At 38.4% G+C, this 25219-nt stretch overlaps 1 protein-coding gene across 4 annotated transcripts in view; it reads right to left on the bottom strand.

The window, feature by feature from the left end:
* mast2 (microtubule associated serine/threonine kinase 2) overlaps window positions 1–25219 on the bottom strand; it is a 120522-nt gene that overhangs the window by 4982 nt on the left and 90321 nt on the right. For 2 of the 4 annotated variants that reach the window (XM_056751653.1, XM_056751655.1), the window contains 25 exons: window positions 23723–23814; window positions 18936–19011; window positions 18119–18139; window positions 17144–17222; window positions 16522–16676; window positions 12268–12343; window positions 11818–12027; window positions 7626–7727; window positions 6428–6560; window positions 6202–6269; window positions 5747–5850; window positions 5437–5645; window positions 5191–5329; window positions 4947–5079; window positions 4696–4861; window positions 3742–3843; window positions 3442–3564; window positions 2854–2963; window positions 2257–2411; window positions 1750–2042; window positions 1410–1619; window positions 856–1082; window positions 640–762; window positions 423–559; window positions 137–321 (listed from right to left, as the gene is read on the bottom strand). In XM_056751653.1, coding sequence (XP_056607631.1) covers window positions 137–321; window positions 423–559; window positions 640–762; window positions 856–1082; window positions 1410–1619; window positions 1750–2042; window positions 2257–2411; window positions 2854–2963; window positions 3442–3564; window positions 3742–3843; window positions 4696–4861; window positions 4947–5079; window positions 5191–5329; window positions 5437–5645; window positions 5747–5850; window positions 6202–6269; window positions 6428–6560; window positions 7626–7727; window positions 11818–12027; window positions 12268–12343; window positions 16522–16676; window positions 17144–17222; window positions 18119–18139; window positions 18936–19011; window positions 23723–23814 — 3428 coding nt within the window. The remainder of the gene's footprint in view (window positions 1–136; window positions 322–422; window positions 560–639; window positions 763–855; window positions 1083–1409; window positions 1620–1749; window positions 2043–2256; window positions 2412–2853; window positions 2964–3441; window positions 3565–3741; window positions 3844–4695; window positions 4862–4946; window positions 5080–5190; window positions 5330–5436; window positions 5646–5746; window positions 5851–6201; window positions 6270–6427; window positions 6561–7625; window positions 7728–11817; window positions 12028–12267; window positions 12344–16521; window positions 16677–17143; window positions 17223–18118; window positions 18140–18935; window positions 19012–23722; window positions 23815–25219) is intronic. The other 2 variants (XM_056751654.1, XM_056751656.1) reach the window with 1 other exon arrangement.

Genomic DNA, 25219 nt, shown 5'->3' with positions numbered 1-25219 from the left:
AGAAAGAAAAAGGTACTAGATTAATGAGTAAACTCAAACAAGACATTGAAATTCAAGAACATCCATTGTGATGTGTATTTTTAGACTTTTTAGACAAAGGTTTTATTGTGAGAACTCCAAGGAGAGAAGCCTTTACCTGAGTGGGCAGATTCGGGTGTGGAACGACAGCCCTGTGTGGGTGATCGAGGTGACATGTGCGTAGGAGATCCCGGGACACTGTCGCCAGATGATACTGAACGGTTGAGAGAGGACAGACTGCGACTCGTGTGAAGAAGAGTCGCCTGCTTAGTGATCTTACGGAATAGCGAGTTTCTCTTCTTACTGCAATGGACAAAACATACAGGCCATTAATAAGAAAGAACATGCAAGTCTCAAAAAAACTGAAATTAGAAGAAAGATGTGACTGTAATTGCTGGACTTACCTGTCTTGTCCTTCTCGGGTTTTAGTTTTTTTGTTACGCCGAGCCATTTTGGACTTGTGGGTCGTCTTGCGTGCAGGGCCAACTTTAATGGACGTGTTCTCAAAAGGCGTAGCAGAGATAGATACCTTACTGCCACTCTGCAACATTAAACAAAAGTTAAATCTTCAAAATACCTGCAATGTCAAAACATTAAGGTGCATCAGATTTGTGACGGTACCTTCAGAATGAGTTCCACAACTTCTGTGTGCACCAGTCCATGGACTGGCTCTCCATTAACATGTGTGATGAGATCTCCTTCTCTCAGTCCAGCTTCATGAGCAGGTCCTCCATCCTCCAAATGCTGCAAATTGACATGTTAAAGCATCTATAGTCTTGCATGTGTGGATTTAAATGTAAATATACAATTTAAGCATAATCAGAATGATGTACTTACCCAGACCATGTGGTGAACAGTATAAATGTCTGTGTCTCCCATGTAAACCCTAATGGCCCGCAAGGTGAACCCATATTTCTTGCCGGCTCGGTGGATGACTATTGCAGGTTTAATGCTGCAGATGGCCGGGGACAGGTCTCGGCTGGGAGAGGAGTCACGGGACGATGGGTTGGATGACAGAGAGTGAGGAGACATGGGGCTTGCCAAAGGAGAGGCACCATGGTGATCTGGAAAAGTAAAAATAAACAAAATAAAAAATCAAATGACTTATATTTTGTCAAGGAGAAAAAGATACCGGATCAGGATTTTTTTTATTCTACAACAGTATATATTTTTATCGACCAACCGCAGTGATTATGTTCTAGGCCTATGACATTTCCCTGTGGATGAGGCAACCCTGAACAATGCTGGGTTTTGACTTCTCTGCCAGTCTGGTTGGGATGATGTTGAGTCTATGTTTCGTTGACAGGATTGTTGTTTCAGTACTGATCCAAGATATCTTACTTGGCAAAGTCATGAAGTCCATCAATCATATGCACTCGTAGTGTACTTACCAGCTGGGATCATGAGCGACAGGGTGGTGGCGGATGCTGATTTGATGACCTTGTTGAGTGGGCGTGATGTGTGTTTCTCAACATCTCCTGACAGCAGTCTGTGCCGAGCTCTGCGGGCAGCCAGGTCACTTATGGCTTTAGGAGTAGAGTTTTCAGAGCTTTCAGCAGTGAAGCGAGATGTTCGATCCAACACATCACTGGAACTCCCAGCTGAAGACACCCACATTAACATATTAAATATGATTTGAATACAGAAAATGTAAGATGTGTGTGTTTTCCAACATTCTTTTTGGACTAAACTAGAACAGATGGTTGTTGAATATAATTGAGTAAGACTGACGTTTGATTATGGATTGGGTGATTTGGCTGGATGTGGAGACTGGTGTGGTGGGAGATTCATCCAGCCTCAGCTCTCTCTCTACAGGGAGCTCTGGTATGGCCTGCGGCAGATCTTCTCCACGAGGACCCCTAACAGGAGTCTTTCTGCCCCCCACACCACCATCCTCTTCGCTGGAGATGGCAAATCGAGGCATTTCGATGATTGCAGAGCAGCAGCGGCGACGAACCGTCAGTGGGGGACTGGAGTCGCTCTCAGTGTGAGAGGACTCAGAAACAGATAGACGCTTTCTTAGGCTGAAAGAAAGCAAACAAGTTTATTTCAGCATGATAGACAGTCATAACAGACAAAAACAGTTGGTAATATTCCAAAGTTTCTTGTTACGCAATCACGCACTTAATATTTGACTATTTTTCATATTTCAGAATCATAATAATTGACTCATCTCTCCTAACACAATCATAACTAATCCACCTAGAATTATAAAAAAAAATCAGGAACACCACTCACATTTCAGGCGAGCCCACCAGCCAACTTCGATCCCTGGCCTTCAGGCCACTGAGACTATCAATCCGCTCTCCTCCCTCTTCGCTTAAACTGCGCTTAGTTGGAGGAGGGGTGCGCTTCTCCTCGTGTAAGGAGAGACGCTCCATACTACTGTACACCTGAAAATGACAGACAGATAAAAACATGAAGAAATACAACAGATGGAAAATGGGAGCATAAGATAAAAAAAGCTATATTAAACTTCGGAGAGCAATGTAAACTGCAATGTGAACAAAGAGAACAATTGAATGAACTTGTATCACATTTCATGAAACCAAAACACGTCGATTTAAAATTCTGATTTCTGATTGGATAAACCACATTAAAAGCTATTGTGAACCAGATGTCTGTGACTGTACATTAATGCAATTCTATATTTACACACCAAATTACTATGTTGCTTTCAAACTGGTAACGCACAAATGCACTATTTCACATAGAAGAAAAAAGTTTATATTTATCATTTTAATGATAAATGTAACTATTCATTGAACATTGGTGTGTTTAATCGCATAGTTTAATGCGGTGAAAGGTTTGATGGTTGTATGTATTGCTCCACACCTTGCTAAATCGTGGAGAGCAAGAAGAGAACTGGCGAATCTCCAGGTGGTCATCATCATTTGTGTCATCTTCCTCCTCCGAGTCCACATGATGATACCGATCTGTACGTGCTAGAGGGTTAAAGAGACAGCGTCATCTCAGATTGTTTCAGATCAATGGTTTTAACTGCTGGATCGCAACCCAGGGGATAACCATAAGAAAACAATTCAAGGTAAAATGACATGCTGGTTTAAGTGTATTACAGATATGTGCATTATTTGCTGCAGAAAGCATAAAAGTTAGAGATTTAGAAACCAAAACTGTTCTTTTCACAACTAAATGTTCACGTTCAATAATTGCATATTGCCTATGCACTTTATTGTTAGATTGATAAATTATATTTTAATAAGGACGATTTGATACTGTATTTGGTAATGTAATCTTAACTGTAAAGTCAATAAGACTATGTAAAACAATTTAATTAAATCAGAATAAAACGGCATGTTTCGACAAAATGTCATATTGAACAAAAGTGAAAGTGGTAAAAATCTGATACCGTGACAGCTCTATGATATATTTCACTTCAGCCTCTACTGTTTAAATACGTACTGTCAAAGTAGCTAGTGTCATCCTCCGACTCCAGCTGAGGGATGAACTCAGCCTTCTGCCTCAGGAGACTGTTCCAGTCCAGATCACTAAAGAAGCGATGCTGTTTCACCTCAAACGCACTCCCTATGAGACAGAGAGAGAGGAGATTGCCTCAAATATTTCTCAGGGAGCAGAGATGTAGGATAACCTCTAAAAAAGAGACAGTAAAGATTTACTGATCTGGTTTATTCATACACTATTCATCTCATCGGATCAAGGAATAGGATCAAGGACAAGTGAGTGTATGTAAGGCTAGAGTACCTGTCCCCAGACGCTCCAAGGGGTTTTGCCGCAGTAGTTTGGAGATGAGATCTTGAGCATCAGGAGGTAAAGCTTCATCGCCCTCTGGCCAGATTATCTCATCTATTGAACCAAACATATTGATTGGATCTTGAAAAAAAAGCAAGTGTATACAACAACAGAAATAGGCAGAGGAGTTGAAATACACACCAAGTTTAGAAGAAAGCAAAGCCAGAATAACACTTATGAAAGAATTCATTTACATACAAAAGGTTTGAAAATATGCCCGTTTTTTTTTTATTAAAGAAATAGTTCATCCAAAAAAGAAAGTTTGGTAACACTTTCCTTGAAGAATGTACGTATAATGCATTATAAAGAGTTATTAAAGGGTAAAATGCATTATAATTCTTCATAATGTGTTGTAATGCATTATATGTAATGGTAAAGAATTATAACCAAATTAAAATGTGTAGTGTAACAATGAATTGCTAAGTGTTATAATGTATTAACTGTAATAACAATTATTTATAAGACATTAAAATGTGCATTACAATGCTCTAAAACTACTTTTATAATGCATTATACATACATGCTTCAAGAAAAGTGTTACCGAAAATTCTCTCATCACTCAAGAGATATTCTAAAAAATGTTAGAACCCAAACAACATCGATTCCCATTGATTTCCATTGTATGGACTCAAAGCAACTGTGATAAAAAGGTTTTTAACAACACAACGGTGAAAAGTGATCATTTTTGTTTTGGGGTAAACTATGCCTTTGAGATTTTTTGAACTGATGCGCGTTTGCCATATTATTTTTCTGTAGGCTTTAAAAAATCCATTATAGAAGATATTTGAAATATCTGATAGATTATTTTTCTAAAATACATCACATTATAATAAAAAGGAAGGACCGGGCATGGCCAAATTCATGACTCGAACTAAAGAAAATTGTGCATTTTAATATAACACTAACCACTGATGACTTGTCCAAATAGCTCTTCAGGTGTATCTCCAAAAAAAGGAGCACAGCCCACCAGAAACTCATAAAAGATGACTCCCATTGCCCACCAGTCCACTGGCTTGCCATAGCCTTGCCTCAGAATGACCTCTGGGGCTATGTATTCCGGAGTACCACACACCTGATTCAATAGAAATACAGAAGCGGATTAAAAAGGCAACAATTTTAAGTTGGAAACACAATATATTATCACATGACACCTGTACCTGTTTGTCCAGAAATTCTCGAGCGTCTTTTTCGATGTGGCCTTCATACAGATTAGTTGTTAAACTCATTAAACCAATCTTGGACAGGCCAAAATCTGTCAGTTTTATGTGTCCCATTGATGTAATGAGGAGACTGAAAAAAGTCAAGATATTTCTTAGACTTCAAATATCTTGTTTATCAACTATAGTGATTAAACATTTTAAATAAAGTGTAGAACGCCAACCACAAGTACAACAAACGTACTTGTCAGGTTTGAGGTCTCTGTGTACAATGCCATAGTTGTGAAGGTATTCCAGCGCTAGAACAGTTTCAGCGAAATACATGCGTGCCATGTCCACAGGCAGAGCTCCGATGTGCTTCAGGAGGGTGGCACAGTCCCCTCCTACAGAAACACAAACAGCTTCAACTACTGCTCAGACTTAACTTCACCTCACACCTTATGAACATTCTACCGTGAACATCTTATTTTCACACAGAAGTGTTTCTTACCTTCCACATACTCCATAACCATGCAAAGGTGTCTCCTCGTCTCAAAGGAGCAGAACATGCTGACGACGAAAGGGTTCTCTGCAAATGTAAGGATGTCTCTTTCTACAAAGGCCTGCTGGATCTGGTTCCTCAGGATCAGGTTCTGCTTGTTGATCTTCTTCATGGCAAAGCGCTGACGGGTCTCCTTATGCCTCACCAGAAACACAGCCCTTAGTAAAAAGAAGTCACGTTGTTAGGCTTTAAACTGTCTCTTTAACCACTGTCTGATATTTATCATTTTTCCTAAGGTAGTGAGATCATATTGTCTTACCCATATGCTCCATTACTGATGAGTTTAATGGTCTCAAAGTCTTCCTCACGAGGGGGTTTAGTTTTGGGTTGTGGCTGAGGTGGCTGTACAGCGGCTCCTCGACTCTGCATGCAAATAAAGGCCTGTGCTTTAAATGCTGAATTTTAATACATGGCTTGAAAAACGTAAACAGATAACTATAAGGCATAAACATCTGCACCTGACTCTATTGACGGCGAGTGTGTTCAATTTGGCATTTTGTTTAAATATTTCATAATTTAAACATGTTTTGGTGTTTACTAAATGGAACAGAGATGTTGGAATCTGTGTTTATCATACACATACAATACATGTGGAATCTGTCAATTGTGCCCAAATAATGCAAACTGACTTGTGCTAAAATAGTAAATAAGGTACTGTATGTAGTATAATACACAATATTATAATCCAACAAATTTTGTATTTCTTCTACTCACGTCTGTGGTTTCTTCTGTCTCCGGTGTTTCAGGGTTACCACTATCATAGCTGCTCAGCTGGGCCATTTCTACAAAAAGATAAAATAAAGAGAATGGTGAGGGCCATTAAATACAACACACATATTGTAGTTTCTGAACTAAGACTGCAAAAGTTGATTAAATCAGTGTTCCTTATGAGGATAAGTATCTGTAGAGAAAAATCCACATTTAATCTTAAAGACCTTACCCTCAAGGGGGTCCCTTGTGAGGCCCAGCTGGCTGATGATGTAACGGGGGATGTCAGATTTGATGCCCTGACCCTCTTTAGCATGACCCTCAGCAGCTTCTAACAGGTGGTAAAACTCCTCTGGATCAAACTCCTATAACACACACAGGGAGAATGAGGCCTTATAGAACGCCTCATTTATGCTGTAGTTCAATTTGGAGTTAAACTTTTTTTTAATCAAAATGAAAACGCTTCTGAAATGTAAAATTAGCAAGAAGAGGCTGGTCTCATAACTGGCAACACTTACAAAAAATGACATTCTTCCTAAGCATTTTTGTTTTCTAGTAAAAAAAATGTAACTTCTTAAATTACGATAGATTTAAATAACACGAAAAGTGAGCCAAGATATTTCGCCTTTTTTATATCAATATGAAAGAAAATATAAGAGCTTGGTTAGTTTAAGTTTCAAACTAAATTTAATGAAATCCAAGCTACTGGCAAACCTGCTGCAAAACTACAGCCAAGTTTAGTTAAAAATGTTGTAAAAAATGAAAACTGTAGCGGCCCCATAACAGTCTCATGGTTTCAGACAACAAGACCCATAGTATTCTAATACATATAATAACGAATATAAATTAATTAAAACAACATAAAAGCAACTGAACTAAACTCCCATAATTCACTGTCATTAAGAGGAACATAATATTTTTCTGGTGCCTACTCAGGCAGGGTTTCCCCATAGTGTCAGTATGAGGTATTAGGGATGTTTTGTGTTCACATGAAGCAGAACAGGTTAACAGCTCATTTCCTCTCTCAGGTGCTGGTCCTCTATCACTGCAGAGCTGCACTGCATGTTGTCCCACTATTGACTATACCAGATTACTCAGAATAAACATGTGGTCACAATTAGAGTCCTGCTGCTCTGTGTGGAATCATCGGGGGCGTTTGTGTTTGCATGTATACTGTAAATAAGAAATAATTTCATAACACACTGTTTTGAAAACTTTATGGCAACAAAACCTAAAAGCGTTTTTTTTTCATCATGTAGCTTTAAAATGTGGCCTTGATTCACTGAGAACATTTCCCTCCGGCAGATTTTGTTTTTTAATTGCTTTTTGTAGAAGCATCTGCTTCATTAAGTATGCAAAGCAGTTTTCTCTGAAGCTCAGAATAATGCTTAGCATTCCAGATCAAAGCCATTTAAGATATCGCTGCTTACCAGACACTCCAGGAGACGGGCGGGCCGAGCGATGACTATCATTAGCCTCTTCACCAGTTGGGTGACAAAAGTCACCTCCCCACTTTCCGAGCGCTCATGAGCCTGGCAACATGCAGAAAAGACAATGCATATGTTAATAGTATATTAATATGTATTTATATGTTAATGATTCGTTTACAACCGTAAGTACTCATCCTATTTTTCGGCATGTATTAAGTAAATACTCAGATGTGTGGAATATTGGATCCCATAATGCAATCCGTCACCCTGAACTTCAATATTATTGTGATGAAATATCTAGAATTGATATCAATCATAACTCCATCATAATCATTATTTCTCATCATACTGTCAAAACTGACATTTTCTGAACTGAATTAAACATGATGAATAATATTAACAGGATGCCAAATCGCCAAATGTAAAATAACAAATAGATAATAAACGATTTTATATTTAATAATATAGAATATATTTAATAACAAATGTACTACATGTAATAATGAAGGTTTCTGTTATTAAGATCAAAGACTCAAATACGTCATCCAATCCATAAAAGAAGGGATTTGAGTGAATGAAGTGTTCAGAGAAAGTACATTAAAATGAAGCGTTTAAGGATGTGACAGGGGAGAGTTCATCATTGGGGAAGAGAGAAGCTGTTGAGAGTAGATGCTTTAACAGCAGGCTGACAGTAATAGAGTCATCTTTGACAGACAGTACAGTGACCTCAGGGGAAGTCTAATCAACCGCTGAATAATTTATACAGGTAATGAAACCGCCAGTGAACCGCACACACAGGCTAATAAAGCCGCACTCAGTAAATATACCACAGACAGTGGGAAGTTCTGAGAGAAAGAGAGCTGGGGATGGATTTGAGAGGAAATCATATGAGATACGCTACGCTTCCTGGAGGCATGAGGTCAAAATAGGTTTCCTCGAGGACCAGGCATCATGGTGACAGGTCACTCAAGTGACACCAGACTTGAGATTGGCCCCTGTGGTTTTTAATGATGCAGCCATGGGAGATAAAGTAAAAAGGTACAACAAGTCTGTCCTTAAGACAAATATACAGGAAAACATCTAAAAACTATTAACTGGGACAAAGCAAGGAACTCCAGTGAAGAGAGAAATCTAAACAAAAATACTAGCTGATTCAACAAGATGATCAATGAAACTTGTTATAGCATTATACAGTATAAACTTAAACTCGTGGTGGGCCGTTAACGCCGTTAACGCAGTGAAATTATTATCGCGCGATAAAAAAAATGTCGCCGTTAATCTATTCTCAAAGTTGGGTTGGGAGCTGGGTCTATACTACGCAAGCTATGATGACTTTCACCTTGATATTTTAGCGCGGATTTATACCAGCTTAACTGCACTGTACGGAGCGAGAACGAGATTTTTTAACTCACGTGATTCGCGTCATTCGCGGAAGCGGAAGCAGAAGCCTCCTCATCATCTCATAAGCAGGGCTTCATTCGCGCAGCAAGTAGGTCTATTGGCTCTTTGCATTAACATATAAATCACTCGCGCTTGACGCGCCATTCGCGTTTGGTCTGAACACAACATAACGTTACTGTGAAATTACCGCATCAAACGTGACGTGCTAACATGGATGCACCTTTGAAGCCGCCGGGTTTGCTTCAGGGAATATTAATTTTAAAAAAGCTTCCCAATGGAAACATCGACAAGACTAAGGTTGTTTGCACCTTGTGCAATGCGGAATTGGTTTTAAAAAAACACTTTCTCTCAACAGGTAGTGGTCTAGCTTTAGTTAAAATCAGTAACTTTGTATTGAGATCTAATGTATTATGGCTCCTGTATGACATATCGCTTGTTGCTCCCTCACTCTTTGTAAGTCGCTTTGGATAAAAGCGTCTGCTAAATGACTAAATGTAAATGTACTGTAGGAGCTCTTCCAGTCTCAAGTACCACCTAAACACAAAGAATCCCTTAGCTAATGCGGAAGTAAACACAAGTTCATTTTCCATCCATCCATTTTCTACCGCTTATCCGAACTACCTCGGGTCACGGGGAGCCTGCGCCTATCTCAGGAGTCACAAGTTCATTTTATTGAACATAATTTAATTTTCATCACCAATTATCATAGTAGAACAGCTTTCTCAAGCAGTTTGTGATGCATTTTGGAAACAGGAGATGAGCCCCTGGTCTAATGCGCCACCTGGCTTTAGACACCCGTTCTCAAAGACTTACTTTTAGTCATTATTTGGGTAGCACGCTCTGAATGCCTTCGGCAGAATTCAAATGAACCATTTTAATCTAGATTAATCTAGATTAATCTTGGAATTAATCTAGATTAATCTAGATTAAAAAAAATAATCTATGCCCACCACTAACTTAAACGCATTGTTCATCCATTTATTTACCCACACGTCATTGAAAAACGGAATATGATTCTTTCTCGTGTGAAACACAAAATCAGATGTGGTCTCTGTGGTTTTGTGTCCGTACATTGGAAGTCAATAGAGGCCAATGTTGTTTAGTACGCAACATTCTTAAAAATATCATCAGAAAAAAGTCATACAGGTTTGGAATGAAATAAGAATAAACGATGAAATAATTTTTCCTTTAAGTGTCATAAATGTTAAATAATAAAAAATCTGGTGAATTAGCACCTTTCAAAACTGCCAAATGACAGAAATAAAATCCCTACCGGTGTGCCCACATATCAACAAATCTATCGGACTATGAGCTTGACTCCATGCAACCCTGCAAAGTGAAAACAATGAGAAACTCAACTGTTAGATCCTCATGGTTTCTGAGTGTGCTCTGCTCCCAGCGCTCTAAAATGTGCTGAAGAACCTGTTCTTCCTCCAGTCTCCTCTGCCACGAAACGCGGGACATCCTGTGTCCGAGTGAGCAACGGTTAAATGCAGAACTGTGAGACGCAGGCATTCTGAGCGCACCTGCTGAAGATGCGATTTATACCGCTCTCCCCGTCTGGACCACCTGTCACCATCAGCGCCCAAACTGAAACGCCCAATTACCACGGGCTGGATGATGTCATCCCTACCCGCCTGAATTCCAAGTATGTGCAACGCATGTATGACGACTGCGTGATAGCGATCCGATTGCATGAGATCATGCCGCCCCGCACGGTTTCGATTCTGGCAGGCAACAGGGATGGGAGGGTTATGGACAACCAACCAAAAAAAGGTAAATCCTGACCTGATCCCTCCTTCCAAGCTCAGCCCCCCGCCTCTTTCTCTCTTTCTCTCTCTCTCTCTCTCTCTCTCTATCTCTCCCTGCACCCTCCTCATGGGTGTCTGGGATATTCATCCGTCACCAGCGGTGGTTACTGGGGTGTGAAATTAAAATTAGGAGGGAGTTGAACCCCCCATTCCCGACCGTGCGCAACAAACACTCGTGCATTCCAACACACGCAAACACCCGAAAGATTTGTAGGTTTTGGAATGGGACCTCTGGGAGTCATAACGCTGGCTCATGCCTATAGGGTACTGTGACTGAGCTAATCAAGACATCAGCAACCTGTCCAACCTTCTGACTAATGCAGGTGTGACAGGTGACCACAGACGCGATGGAAGAGAAGAATAGGGTCAAGAAGCCACACGTGCGAGACCAGCTGTCCAGAGATGACCTCTGACATCACCGCTATGACAGACACACCGGAATATGGATTTTTATAAAGAACCACATCAAGGACCTCAGTGAAACAATATGTGGCAAAAAAGTAAATCCTCAAAAATATTCCATCTATATACACATAACACATACCTTAGTCATCAAAAATATTTATATTTATAACATTAATTCATATTTAAAAAAAACTTTTTATAATCAAAATTTTTAGAAACTAAGAAAATAAGTAGATTTGAAAAAAAAAAATAGAAACCATCACAGAGATTCTAATGGTTCCCATTAAACCACCATTATGAACCATTAGCTTGTTCCTTTAAACCATTACAAAATTTCTATTGTAGTGTGTTTTGGACATTTTTAAATTGAATTAAATGGTGGCCTATTGGTTCCCATCTGCCAGACAACCTCCCACCAATACAATCCATCATATACCAGTAGAAACCACTATTAGTTTCCATTAAATTCTCTCCAATTCCCACTTTAACCATTAAATCCACAACTTTTCTATTATTATTAAAGTAGGGATCTGTTTTTTGTCAGCAGGGACATCCAACGGTCTTTGTATACTCACATCCTGGTGCAGTGTCTCAAGGTTCTCCTGCAGTTCGTAGAAGTAACGGGAGGTGATGAGACCCTCGCGGGATTTATCCAGGCAGTCACGTGCCAGTTCGATGACCTGGTGGTGGATGAAGCTCAGGACGCCGTCAGCTAAAGGCATGACTTTGTCAGGAGCTGAAGAGGATATGAATTCAGCCAGACGTTCCTCCATCTGAGCAGTAGCCTGTGGGAGAAAGGACACAAAGAGGGACTCTAACAGGTATTTTGGGAGTCCAGCAGAGTTCAGTTCTACAAAGGCCAAGCCAAGATTGGGATATACAGTAGTTGCTCAAAATGATTTTGACTGCAAACTTTTTTGAACGCCATTTAAAACTTTTGCACTAAAAATCTAATTATGACATAATGATAATTTCACATATTTTTTTCTTGGAGTTGTGTTTATCGCTGTTGTTTTAGAGTTTACCTTGGGAAAACGCTCCTTGTAAACATGGTTCATCATGATGATCTCATGGTCAAAGGATATGGGTGAGCGTCCGGGGCTGAAGAACAAAACACACAAAAAAATGGAATAAGCGTAAGAGACTGCAGGTATTGCAAAGGGTCTTTTCTGAAATGTAGATGTATGTATTTTTATATATATTCAAGAAGGTCAGGACTACAGATCATTTCAATTTAACTTTAAAGTTTCTCGAGACGACACATTAAAGCACAATATACTTGCAATCTAATCTCAATGCAATCTAACATCATTCATGTCAAAGAAGAAGATGTAGATTGTAGATGTTTAATAAGGAATACCAAAAAGTTGTGTAGTGTTTGTGTGTCTGAGTATTTCATACATTGAACCATATTACAGATGCAGCTGTGACCGTATGAGTCATCGTGTTAGTAAAGGTAAACTGGTCACGTGACCATGAGGATGAGGTAATGCTATAAGTCATCAATCGAAGCCTTGCGCTCCCTATTACCCCAACTGATTGAATATACACACACTCCCAATAGCACATCTGGTCAACCTCCAGGGTGCCGTTTAGCAATGTGCCAACACACACACATACTAAATTAGCTTATCCACAGTTGTGTCAATAACAATAAGAGACAGGGGAGACATATTCTTGTCAAATTTTTAACCTACTTGAGAGCCATTTCGATCAAAAATTACCAACACCGGTGCGGTAAAGAAAGGTTAACTGTGACAGAGACTGATTCGCAGCCAAAGGGAGCTGCATTAACAATCACACTGAGAATATTTCTCCTGCTGAGAGAAGGAGAGACAAAAGAGCAGAAGAAATACGAGAAAAAAAAATCCCTCGGAGCGATCCTGCACTTTTATTAAATAAAGGATTTAGTCTGTGCAAAGGATCGACGTGAAACTCCTGCGGCGCAATAACGCCACATATTCAGACAGATGGTAATTAGAAAATGTAATAATTTTTCTCTGATAGACTCAAAAATGTCTTTGCATCCTTCAAAATCGTCATTTTGAGAAATGACCTCGACAAAGATTCTTCTCAATAGTTTTGAGACAAAGAGATTTAATCAAAGTTGTAGATTTGATAGGAGCAGGAAGATTAAGAAGATCATTATTTGATAGTATTAATTGATATTAATGATAGTATTCATTATTTTGTATATTTAATGTCTTTGTATATTAATCTGATAAAAAGAGAGATATATAGAGAAATTCTAACAACATGAAAACTTTAATCTGTGCTTTTTCAAGAGGACAAAATGGGTAACAACATCTAATAAACACCTATCCATATATGTGATAAAGGAACAAGCTTTACAGTATTGATCAATACACCAACAAACTAGATTTTGCTCTAAACGAAATGTATTTGTGTGGCAGGAGTGCTGCTAGCCCAGCCCAATGTGAAATCTTATTTGTCAAAAGTCCTTTAAATACAAAAACTACACATTAAACATTGGATTTCGTCTCTCGTATCCTTAAAACCGCTACTTTTAAATACACCGATTTTTTTTTATACATTTTCGGCCATATCGGTATCGGCTGCTAAATGGCCATTTTTAATGTTACCGGTATCGGCCCAATAATAAAACCAGGACGCTATATGAATCATTTCCTCTGGTTGAACCACTTCAGGTGCATGTTAAAATCTAGCACAGTACTGTCTTTCTATCATGATCATTCAACTACTGCTATTAGCAAAACATTGTTGGTACAATATGTAGATCTTTATGAATGTGTAAATATGAACAAAACATATTGTTTGAATCAGATTTCTTTCTGAATGCTCTTAAGTTGTTCTGGAAGAACATCTATGATTTGTTTATTAAATAAAAAGGATACCAGAAAAGTTTAAAAGTTAAAGAACCATTAACTAGTGAAAAGTAGGCTTAGAAAATGATTTATTGGGAAAAAGGACATCTAATGGTTACCTTGGTTTCTGCAGTTTTTAAATGAAAGCAGTTGTCCACTTTTTGCCTCGTTTTCATTTTCTGAAAATGTTCAATGTTAATAGTTCATCTAATTAAATGTTAAAGAATTATAGGTTATCGTCCAAAATGTACATATCTGTGCATCCAAAATTTTTATCTGTTAAATATTTGCATACATCAAGGGTGACCAATAGTAAAGAGTTCTGAAAAAAATCAAAATATATAATATAAAAATCAAAATTAATATATAAAACACAAAATATGGACAGGTTTCTGCCCAACAGCGGCAATGCATTCAAAATGGCTAAGACTGTCATGTCACACGGCATTTTTACAGACAAACTGTTGTGAAAGAAACCTTTGGGAGTATCAAATTATTACAACTTTAGTTGAGCTTTTCGGACTTGAGGCAGTGTAGTATGCCTTTCAAACTAGCATCCAGAACCTCCTGGTAGCAATAAGGTAGTGAGATCTTCAAAGTAGTGAACTACTTTTTAAACGTTGAAATTCTAATTATGTTTAAGACTCTGACAGGAAACGTAACGTTCAAGTATCTAGAGGAACTCCGGCTTCCATTTAAACTAACAGAGAGGGATGCTATCACACAGAACAAAGGAAAAACAGAAGGAGGGGCTTCTATCGAGGGAGGGAGGGAGAGAGAGAGAGAGGAGGGGATGAGTGTGTTAATGTGTCACAACTGAGCGCAGAAATGACCTCTAAATCTCTCCGAGGAACAGGAGACCAGGGAAATCAGCTAGTTAATTGGCCGTGACAGAGTGGTCTGCGCTAACACAAACACACAAGCGCGCACACACACAATCGTATGAGATCACCAACATTTTTTTTATTTCAGACACATTCCAATTTCACATTTTGGTTTATTTAATCAACACTGACATATTCGTTTCAAGAAAAAAGCCTTGACTTGTTAAGCCGGAAAGAATCCAGACTGCATATGTTATATTTCCGCATTGAGCTTTTTATTTAAATATATTTTAATTTCCAGCTACGGCTACCAAATCACTTGACATGTGGATGATGGATGATGACCATTGTATGTTGCACTAATCTTTTCTCACATGCGTACGCATGTGTGAGTTTGAGCGAGTTAATACACTGAAAGAGAGAGAATGATGGAAAATGTTCCGTGTCCGCTGCATGAAGCAACAGCTCTGTCAATTCTCTCTGCACGTCTGCTGTCCAAGACCATGAAATTAGCATAAAACTGCTCCATTTCCTCATGTCTAATTAAGCACCACGAGATTCGACCACAGTCCCCCCTCAAACCTCCGCCCCTGTCTAGCCTTCTCATTCGTCTTTTTCTATCAACAGCAGAAACGGATCATCGCGGGAAGCGGTAATCTGCAAAATGTGGCAAGAGCAACCCTCTTTTGCTCATCTAATATTTATGGACCTAATTCTGGAGCGCTGAACCGCTACTGAGAGTGTCTAGATACTAAAGGATGGAAGGCCAGTGTTTCCTTAATAAGTCATCTTAACAGAGAGATAAAGAGAGAAATGTGTTTACAGATGAGCAGCTCATAAGGGAGGTAAGTCACTTCCCTAGTGGTTAAGAAAAAACAATTGAGTCCGTCAGCGAGTGACAACTTTAGTTATACATATAGTTATTCTGAGAACAACAGAGACGGTAAACAGAGAAAAAGACAGATGGGTAAATCTCACGAGAACATGTCTGGGTCACATTTCTCATACAAATGAAAAGAATTAAGAAAAGATAATAGGGAATTTTAATGAAGAATACGACCAATAAGATGTGAAACACATTTCCCTCTACATTTTATTCTTAAGAAGAAGAAAATGGATTAAAACACTCATAGTTTAGTGTACAATTAAAATTGCTATGACTTAAAATTGAAGGCACAGCAAAAAACCAACAATGCTTTATGATCATTTAAATTTAAATAAATAATAAATATTAATTAACTTAATTAAATCTCAATATTTTCTATTTTCTGTATCAAATATTTTTGTATTTCTTACTCAATTTGGGGAGTAACATGACCCTGACATTTTACTGACAGGTTTCGTGAGATTCAAGGAGAAAGACTGTGATGGCAGAAGAGTTGATGAAGCATCAACGTGAAGGGCAAACAGGCAGAATAATACGTCTTCTACCTTTTCGGACGGATTCTAGAGAATAGGGTGCGGCAGTTTCCTGTCAGAGCTGAAGATTTGGCCTTTAAGAGTGAGTGAGAGCCCAAGGGCCCACCTGACATCACGCTCACAACTTCATGTTCCGTTAAAGAACAACTTTTGATTGCTGTGAAATGGGAATGTGCGTGCAGCCGCGCACCTGAGACTCCGGGAGCGGGGCCGCATGGCTGGAGATCTCCTCCCGTCCTCATCCGTGATGCTCTCTGAACTGAAGTGTTTGGTGAGGAAGTGCAGTTCGTCCGCGGTGGGCTGGAAGGGCAACTGGTGCAGCTTCTCCTGAGATGAACATGATGACTGTGAGAAGCAGAGAGGGAGGGATTACAAGGACAGAAGGCATTACATAGGTTGCCCTGACTGTCAATCAAATGCCTTCGTTGATGGAGTGTTGTTAATTGATAATATAAACTGTTTTAATAAACGTTTCATAGACTTGGGTGATAGCCGTCAAGTAAAAGTTCTAAACGTTCAGAGGGAAAATTTGGTTTGAACTGATACCCCTACAGAAGTAGACGTCTGACTGATTTACAGTCCACTTTCAGGGACAAATATCTTTAAAAGTGAACACATCAATAGGAGGCTACTGACTGCTTTGTATCTAGAATTGATCCTACTGCAGGGTTAACAGGAAAAACCTTCTGGGCAAGGTTAAGATTTGGGGTGAAATACAATATCAGTGATCCATGTATCTGGGGAATTATACAACAGATGACAGTTAGAACATAACCAACAACGGACAAACACACACGCATATAAACACTCACCGAGACTGTTGAGCTGGGAGTGTTGGTTCCATACCCAGAGGATGGCAGAGAGGCAAGTGACCAGCGACGCCCATCCGTCCTAAAGTATAGGATGATTTAAAAAATCACTGCTGATACTATAAGCAGTATTAAACAATACTATTACTACAATACTAGTATTAATCTCAATATTAACAAGTTTTGCTTATTAGCATGCATATTATTAGAATATTGGCTGTTTATGAGCACTTCCAAAGAACATATTCTGCATAACCATATTCTACATCCCACATCCTACCCAATACCTAAAAACTATCATACTAACTATTAATAAGCACCAAATTAGGAGTTTATTGAGGCAAAAGTCATAGTCAATGATTTGTTGATAGTGAGAATTGAACCTTAAAATAAAGTGTGACCTGAAATCAGTATGTTGGCACAATTATATTTTTACAAAAGTAATTTCAAACATAAACCTTCAGATTAAAAGATTTTTAAGATAATGAGAAACATTTTTTCCAAGTGATGCTAAACTTTTGACTGGTAGTGTTACAATAAGCAAACACAGGCAGACATTTAAGAAACTACTGTAAGCACTTACAAGCATACACGATTATACAGATAAAACTAACTTTCATTTTGTAAATCACACATTTCACAAATCATTTTCTCAATGAGAAAACACGTAGTTAAAATGTAGCTGTGTGTTTTAATCCGAAAAATTAATTATTTATGCACACAAGCAAAGATGTCTGTCAGATCAAGCCTTCTGCTGGATTTTTAAAGATTTTATTTTGCTTTTAAGCACACAGCCAAGTTGTTTGTATGCGGCTAGCTGAACGCAGAAGTCTGATTAAAAATGTAAAGGCCGGGTACAGAAATGAAGTCTGAGATGTTTTTAAATCTGATTGACAGCTCTAATGAAATGGAAATGCTTGGTATGGGTAGCCATGCTGGAAGCAGACACAGGAGATAAAGGAAGCGGGTGATCATTACCTGTCAGCCCTGTGTCCATGGCTATATGGAAAAAACACAGCATTAACACAGATCCTACTGTGTGTGTGTGTGTGTGTGTATAAAAATATTGATCTATTCCTCTTTTATTTTTGATTGATTTACTCAAAATCAATCAGTCCAAACACACATCAAAGATGCAACTCACATCCATTGCAACCATTCAATTTTAGTTTCGTACATTTCACTTTCCAGAGAAAAAAAGTAAGTTAATTTAACTTTGGAATTAAACAACATCAACTAATGACAGTTTGGGGTAAACTTTGGGTTTCTGTATTACTGATTGTTTTATTATTCTACTTCTCTCTGTCCTTTAGGTGGCACTGTTGGTCCATGAGCGACCGTGACTCAACCGCTGACATTCAAATGAATCTCTTTCATTAAGACTGAGGTCATCAGCTTTGTGTGTTCTCTCCCAGTTGTTAAAGCATTACCATCTTTTGCTGCTTAATTACCAATTCAGATTCACTCATTAACATTCTCGCTATCATTATTCCTAGCCACAGTGAAGGATTATGGGATACTACAAATTAATTGAAAGTGGGGTGCTTAATAACCATCAGATGAGAAGCAAACTATGACAATTATACTTGCAGGAGGATCCAGAGATGCTTTACTTGCTGAATTAAACAATGAATGCACTGTATACTGTAAACTTTAGATCACTAATGGACAATAACTGTATTTATTTGTTCAATAACATTTGATTAGGAGTTAAAAAAACACACACACACACACACACACAAGAAGCCTATGACATCAAACCTATGACAACAGAAAAACCTGTGATGTCACTCACCTTCGAGCTGGCACAAAGGAAAAGTGGGCAGCAGTGTTTGGTGAGAAATTGCGTGGACTGTCCAATGGACTACTTCCTGAAAAAGACCCAAAATGAGAAACTTAGGACATAACGTACAACTCCTAAATACATACGATTTTGCAATTTATTAAAAGGTGAGAATCTTCACTTGAATATTTTTTTTGTGCCACATACGTTCAAGACGGCGTGAGCAAAATACACACGAGCTGTGAGAAATACACTATGCCCATCATAAGTAACACTATTAGCCCTACTGGTCTCTTCTCCTTTTCTGTCAATCTTTTCCAATATTTTATTCATCAAAGCCCTTTAAGGACCCTTAAGGAGACTAGGTTATTGGGTAAGCTCATTGAGAAAAGAGGTACAGAGATAAACACACTTTGATCCCAGCCTTTTACTCCTCTCCTGCGTATCTCTTTGAGAATAGATTAGTGCTTGGAAAGTGAAGCACTTATACCTATTTAAGTGCTCTAGGCGATGGACCCCTCTAGCAAACATCCCTCAAGTAGAGAGCTATATTGCATAATGACATTATTTAAAAACCCGCAGACCTTGAACCAAAAATCCTTTTTTGATTAACTCAAGCTCAAATTCATATTCAACGGATTTGGCTAAGAACTCCCGTTTATTATAAGCACGTCAGGGAAATAAAGTAGGTTTCATAATCTGCGCTCTTCACGTTGTGTACATCTTTACGTCACAATTGAGGATGCATTATGTAAAGAATTATACAAACTTTACTTATTATTAAAAGATCAAGGGCACCATTACCGCTCTAACTACTGTACTGTAAAAAAAAAAACTTTCTAGTCATTTGCGAATTAAAAAGTGGAGATCCAGGCATCATCAATCAACCCAGTCATTTTGAGCAATGGGGGGCTCCTATCTGGACTGTGTGGTATGGCTCGGGTCACAATCCCCCATGTATTAATCATGCATTAATGCATTCGGCGAGCGGGCCGTGCCAAACCTTAAATATTAATGAGAGCATAATTCATTGTCAGGAAGTGACTGTAGGAACAGCTGCGCACAGCTGGACCGGAGCACGGAACGGTGTGGATCCGTCACGGAGAAGCATTCATTCTGTCACGGAGTGGCTGGGGGAACATAGTAGAGATAACTCAGATGGCATGATAGTGTTTTACACAGCAAGGCATCTGCTTATTTTTCATCAAAACAAGTGTTGTGGATGAAGGGTTTGGTGAAGAGATGCAGGGGCTCTTATAGGGTACACAGCTAAAAGAATTGAAAAATGAAAACCAGCACCCTGTTGAATTACATGTTCACCGCACAGCCGAATGTGATACAGATGCGTTTTCGCATGACACTGTGAACTGTGAATCAAATTGAATGTGACGTTTCCACACATTCCAATTTCCAGTTTTAAGCGGGAGTCTTTCAAATGGGACCAAAAATCAGATTTTTGTGAAATGTGACTTGACTACAACTGACTAGTGTGAACAGACAATCATAAACCTAACTCAAACATGTTGATGCATGACTTATCAAAAATCTGATACACTTGAATTTATCTGATAATACATTATAGTTTAAGTTCATCAGATTTTTTTAAATATTATCAGATATCTTATTAATAAAAATTTGTTATATTATGATTTTTGCACGTCCGTTTTTTTACTAATCGTTGCTTATGTAAAAAAATGAAATGATTTTATTGCACTGTGAATGTGAGAGTGGTTGTTCCACTCAGAAAAGAAGATGTAAAAGTGATTTAACAGCTGGAACAGACAAATGGTTTGGATACTGGCATGATATTAGGCTTTGCTTATTATCAAACACAATGTAAAAAGTGAAGCAAGAACATATAAATATACAGTGAAACATACCAAAGCAAATTGGGCAACTTAAAAGAGATCTGAAGTGATTTTTAAGAATTGTAAAAACAGTATAAGGGGTGGATTTTGATTTACTAAAATAAGTCGTCACTTCTAATAGAAACCGCAGTACCACGTAAGCTTTAACGCTCACTAATCCTATTCTCTTTTTGTGCTCATTTTGTCTACAGTTCAATGCCAGCCCACACAGAACTTCGGTATTTATTTGTGTTGCTGTTGGTGTCATACCCTGGCGAACGGCTTCCGGAAACAGACTGCAATCAGTGTAGTGTGGCAGTACAAAAGTTGATTCGGTTTGAAATCATTTAGCTTCTGCTGCTTCTGTTGGCAGTCGCATTAAAATGTTCCTAATGGCTTTGTTGTGCCTCGAATGAAGATGTATTTGGTGTTATGTTCCCTTTTAGATTTGTTTATTTAAAACAACTATGTAACCTTCACAGATACCAACCGCCTAATGCAGCATCACCGAAACCTCTTAAATTAAGAACATCTCAAAAACCTTACAGTGTACAAATTCAATTTATATTGCAAACTGAATATAAATCAGCAGTTACAAGTAACTGTAATGCTGGTAATAGACATGTCATGGATGTGTTGTTTATCCGATAATGTCTGTGTGCTCTAACAGAGCAGTTGTTATTCAAAACCATGGGCAAACCGAAGGTTTTATCCATTAAAGCAGTGACTACTATTGATGAACAGACATCGATGCAGCCGGTGAGAATTAGGTGTGGGCTTTATGCACTCTCACGCATTGAGCTTATTTAAAAACAGATTTAGTCGTCATCTTAATCTCTCTTTATCTCTACACGCACGCACTAGTATAGGGCCGTCAAAGGCTCCTGGCTCTGACAGCTGATCTCTCCATTTCTCTTTCATACTAAGTTTTTGCGCAAGGTGGAAGTGACACAAGGGACACGCCCACTGGCGTGGCAGCACTATCATTTTGAGTTTTATCACAAGCTTCAGTTTTATTAAAGCATTACCCTGACAACTGCTGTGATATGCAGTGCTTTGCAAAGTAATTAACCCGTCTTATTTTATGGAACGACAAATCTCTGTGGTATTTTTATTTCACAGCACTAAAATTTTAAGATCAAATGCTTAAACATAATCCAAAGAAAAACTCCATATTGGTGTTAGGAAAAATGCTCAATGTTATTTTTTATTTAATTAAAAAGAAGAACACATGGTGTATTTGACAGCTTTACACAATGTTCAGGTGTTATATGGACTGTTCATTTGTGGCGGATGTGCTTATTGCTTTGTTTTATTATTTTCCCATTCCATTTTCTTGTTCTAGTCAATGCAATATAAATATGGCCTTTGCAATTGCTCTCTGATAAAATTATTTATTTGGCCTTCACTTTATATGAGATTCTACTTCTATCTTACTTGTCTTCTTTTACATGGTTATTGATAAAACAGTAGCTGCATTTGATTTCCCATATATTCTTTTCTTACTAATTATTTTACTTGATCTGTGACTTCTTAGTAATCTTTATTTTGTATTATCTCAACGTTGAGGTAACCATCCATGAGGAATGTTACCGTAGGTATTTTATTGATCCACAGATGAAGAGGCAATTGTTTCTGCTGCTTTTGTCGTATGCAGTTTTGTCAAATCAAAGAATGTTTTGTTTGCTTTAACATATACACCACTCCCCACGCACAACTGAGAATCACTGATCTGCATGAAAACATCAAAGAAGCGTTTCCTCCTATAAGCACCATAACTACACTACTAGACTACACACCATAGTTTGTGTGTGTATGTCTATGACATGGATTTGATAACGCCTCACGTATTACTGTTAAAGGTTAATAAGAATCATTTCAGAAACAGATTTCGAAGAAAATGGAAGTACAAATCTGCCGATCCCTAAGGAGGCACACAGAGCAATCGCATTAGTAAATGTCAACTGTCAATCCGTTCATAATGCCTTTGAATTAGATCACATTAAAGTTCCTCTATTGCCAAAATGGGGGTTGCCATGGAGACATAAGTTTTAAATATTTCGTGAAAAGCCGTCACACAGAATACGATGATTTTTCATGAAAATATGAATAGCATTGACTGTGTTATCTGTGAAATTAATGCATTGGCCTTGCTAGGCTTAGATTTCTAACTAAATGCAACCATTCAAGTGATCTGTAATACTATACACACAGTAGGCAGTAAAGGGATAGTTCACACATAATTGAAAATACTGTCATCATTTACTCAGTTTTTCCAAACCTGTACTAATGTCTTTGTTCTGCTGAGCACAGAGAGAAATCTGAAAGTTTGTAACCAAACCATTCTGGGGCACTACTGACATAGTAGGAAAAAGCTACTATAGTAGTCAATGGTGCCCCGGAACTGTTTGGTTTCCCACATTCCTCACAATATCTTCTTTTGTATTTAAAAGAACAAAGAAATGTATCCTGAACAACAAAATAAGAACATTATATATACATTAAAATGGTTAATAATTACATTTACATTTTCATACTTGGGTAGTTGACATATAAACCTTACCATGTGTCCTATGGTATATTTTATATTATTAATATTTATATTTATAATAGAAAGTAGCATAAGAGAGATTTTTCCTCATTGTTGTTCTTTCTACATTTTTGCTGTCACACCATGGGATGTGCGGTTTATTTGTCAACTACCCACTTGTAGAGTAACATTTTCTTCAAATCTGACTGCATGACTTTTTCCATGTTAACACTATGTCTGACGTAACTGATTGTAAAAAAATTGTAGCATAACAAAGAGGCTATCTGCAAATGTTGCTGTCTACCATTGGAAAGGATTCGAACTCGGCAGAATACCCATGGTGCCTAAAAATGTCTATGTAGGCAGCTCAAAAGGGCTGAAGAAGAGCAAGAGAGAGAAAGTGAAATAGAGATTGTTTTTACCTGGGTGTCCGTGCAGTGGTGAATGGGGGCGAGGCAAAGTGGGTGAGGTGCTGGATGTCACTATCAAACTCTTCCTGTTGCTGGTCCGACAGCTGTACAAGAGAACATCCAAACATATAATTCAGTATCATCAAATGTCACACACACTAAACCCCCAAAGTATTCACACCTTGGATTTTTTTGGAAGATTGAACCAAATATAAAACATACTATAATTCACAGTATTAAACCGGACAGCATGCCCATTCAGAAAGATTACAATGTGCAAACAGGTGTACAGTACAGACACACTATAACTATAAATGGCAGTGTAGTCTGGACTGTCACTTTCCTATTCAGGTCACACAAACCGGCCTCATTTTACGAGGCTGAAAGAGCACCGTAATATCTGTCCTCGCTCTCTGGCTTAAACGTGAAAAGCTTCCAGCTAGGTCTGACAGGGTGAAAATGGCCACCTACAGCTCAAATGAACCTTGAGACCTCCAGCTACAACAATATCGCCTAACGCTCCAGTGCAGTCAGAGGATGACCAGCTACTAGAACAAGCTTTCAAACCGTAACACGCGGAGCAGCGTGGAAGTAAAGGACGGGTGCTCTTTGATTTAATATAAACCGACACACACACTAACAAACTACTGCACAGTGTTTCGGAGAGCTGACAGTGAAAGGCTGTGGTCTTTTCAGAACACGACGACATTAAAGTGCTCGGTCATTTTCTGGATAATTTCAACTGTGGATCTCAGTGCATACAAGAATAACTATTGAAGTAAAGACTTGCACCATTTTCCAGCCCAGCCATCACTCAGTGTGTGTGTAATGGAGGTTCAGAAACAAGTCACAGCAGGAGGGATGGAGAGAAAAAGAGAGAGGGAGGGGTGGGAGGAAGAAGAAAAGCGGGAAAGCTGGAGAAAATCGATGACTCCGAGATAACTATGGCACATTAATACTTAAAGAAAGGCCTTTCTTCTGAAGCAGCTGATAAGAAAAGATTACTTTTGGCGCTGGCTTAAAGCAACACATTCTTTGGAGAAGGATGTTAGCTGAAGGATGTTTAGAGCGTGTTTCGCTATTGTCTGCTATGTGCATTGCTGACCAGAAGGTGCTTAAAAAACTCGCAACAAATACGAGTGAAAGTGTATATTTGGCGAGTTAAAAAATGTTATTTTAATTTTATAAGGAACTAGACATAATGGATGGTGTAAAAAATTCGAGTGAATGCACAACCACGGTGTCAAATAAAACAATAATAATCTGATTCCCACCTATATGAGCAATTCAAATCAAATGTCTAAAAGAACTTTTTTCTACACACATTCAACAAGCAACCCACATTATTTTATACATGTTAAGCCGCCTAGACTACATCTACTCACAAAGGGGGGATAGACTGCTTCTATTTGCTCTCTGCAACAAAGCTTTAACTGCAATAGAATCTCATTGAGCAGTCTGTCTGTGTTAGCAGTACTTAGCAATTACATCTGCAATATAAACAAGTCT

Source organism: Triplophysa dalaica, chromosome 6, assembly GCF_015846415.1.
Source record: "Triplophysa dalaica isolate WHDGS20190420 chromosome 6, ASM1584641v1, whole genome shotgun sequence".
NCBI classification, from domain to species: Eukaryota; Metazoa; Chordata; class Actinopteri; order Cypriniformes; family Nemacheilidae; genus Triplophysa; species Triplophysa dalaica.
The sequence above is the reverse complement of the archived record's forward strand: the minus strand, read 5'-3'. Positions and strand labels throughout refer to the sequence as shown.